The sequence below is a fragment of the Nicotiana sylvestris genome, chromosome 2, assembly GCF_000393655.2.
Source record: "Nicotiana sylvestris chromosome 2, ASM39365v2, whole genome shotgun sequence".
Taxonomy (NCBI): domain Eukaryota; kingdom Viridiplantae; phylum Streptophyta; class Magnoliopsida; order Solanales; family Solanaceae; genus Nicotiana; species Nicotiana sylvestris.
In genome coordinates, this window is record NC_091058.1 from 194632438 (window position 1) to 194633722 (window position 1285).

General features: G+C 46.7%; 1 protein-coding gene across 1 annotated transcript; it reads right to left on the reverse strand.

Annotated features, from left to right (window-relative positions):
• Window positions 1–544: 544 nt before the first annotated feature.
• Window positions 545–1285, reverse strand: LOC138886124 (uncharacterized). Its single transcript, XM_070167158.1, has one exon. The coding sequence runs from the start codon at window positions 1283–1285 to the stop codon at window positions 545–547; it is 741 nt and encodes a 246-aa protein (XP_070023259.1).

Genomic DNA, 1285 nt, shown 5'->3' on the forward strand with positions numbered 1-1285 from the left:
ACGGGCTGAGCGCATACCCTTGGTGCAACCCCATAACAATCGAAAAATGCTCGAAATCACCTCCTAATATCCTAACTCTAGTCTTAGCTCCATCATACATGTCTTTGATCACCTTAATGTAGGCAATTGGCACCCCTTTCGCCTCCAAGCAACTCCATAGAACCTCCCTAGGAACCTTGTCGTACGCTTTCTCCAGATCAATAAATACCATGTGGAGATCTTTCTTCCAATCCCTGTACTGTTCCACGGTCCTCCTAATAAGGTGGATAGCTTCTGTGGTAGAACGCCCCGGCATGAAACTGAACTGGTTGTTTGAAATAGACACCATCCTTCGCACTCTCATTTCTACCACTTTTTCCCAAACTTTCATGGTATGACTCAGTAATTTGATACCCCTATAATTATTACAACTCTGGATATCACATTTGTTCTTGTACAACAGGACCATTTTACTCCACCTCCACTCATCTGGCATCCTATTTGTCTTGAATATAACATTAAATAACCCAGTTAACTATTCCAAGCCTGCTCTACCCGCACACTTTCAAAGTTCAACTGAAATTTTGTCTGGCCCGGTAGCTCTGCCCCTACTCATCTTACACATTGCCTCCATTACTTCCTCGACCTTAATGTGCCTATAACTAAAGTCATGGAGATTGTCGGCATTTCCCAATTCACCTAGCACAATATCATGATCTCCTTCTTCATTTAGAAATTTATGAAAGTAGGTCTGCCACCTCCTCTTAATCTGGTTGTCCCCCATCAAAACTCTGTTGTCCTCGTCTTTGATGCACCTTACTTGGTCCAGATCCCTAGCCCCTCTCTCTCTCGCCTTAGCTAGTCGGAATAACTTCTTCTCCCCACCTTTGTCACCCAGTTCCTCATACAGGCGAGCAAAAACCGTTGTCTTTGCCTCCGTGACTGCCAGCTTCGCCTCCTTCCTAGCTACCTTATACCTCTCTCTATTCATCCTCCTTTCCTCCCCGCTAGTGCTCCCTACTAACTGCATGTACGCTGCCTTCTTCGCTTCCACTTTGCCTTGGACAACTTCATTCCACCACCAGTCTCCTTTGTGGCCACCAGAGAAACCCGAAGATACCCCTAACACCTCTCTCGCCGCCTTCCTTATACAGTCCACCGTCGTCGACCACATAGTGTTTGTGTCCCCATAACTCCTCCAAGCTCCCATAGCCGATAACCTTCCTTCCAACTCCCGGACTTTATCTTTGTCAAGGCGCCCCACCTGATCCTCGAGCGACCTCGTACTAACCTCTTCTTCCTCCAT

What these genes read in the sequence shown, in the direction of transcription:
- LOC138886124 (XM_070167158.1), bottom strand. Translation starts at nt 1,285, where the DNA reads ATGGAGGAAGAAGAGGTTAGTACGAGGTCGCTCGAGGATCAGGTGGGG.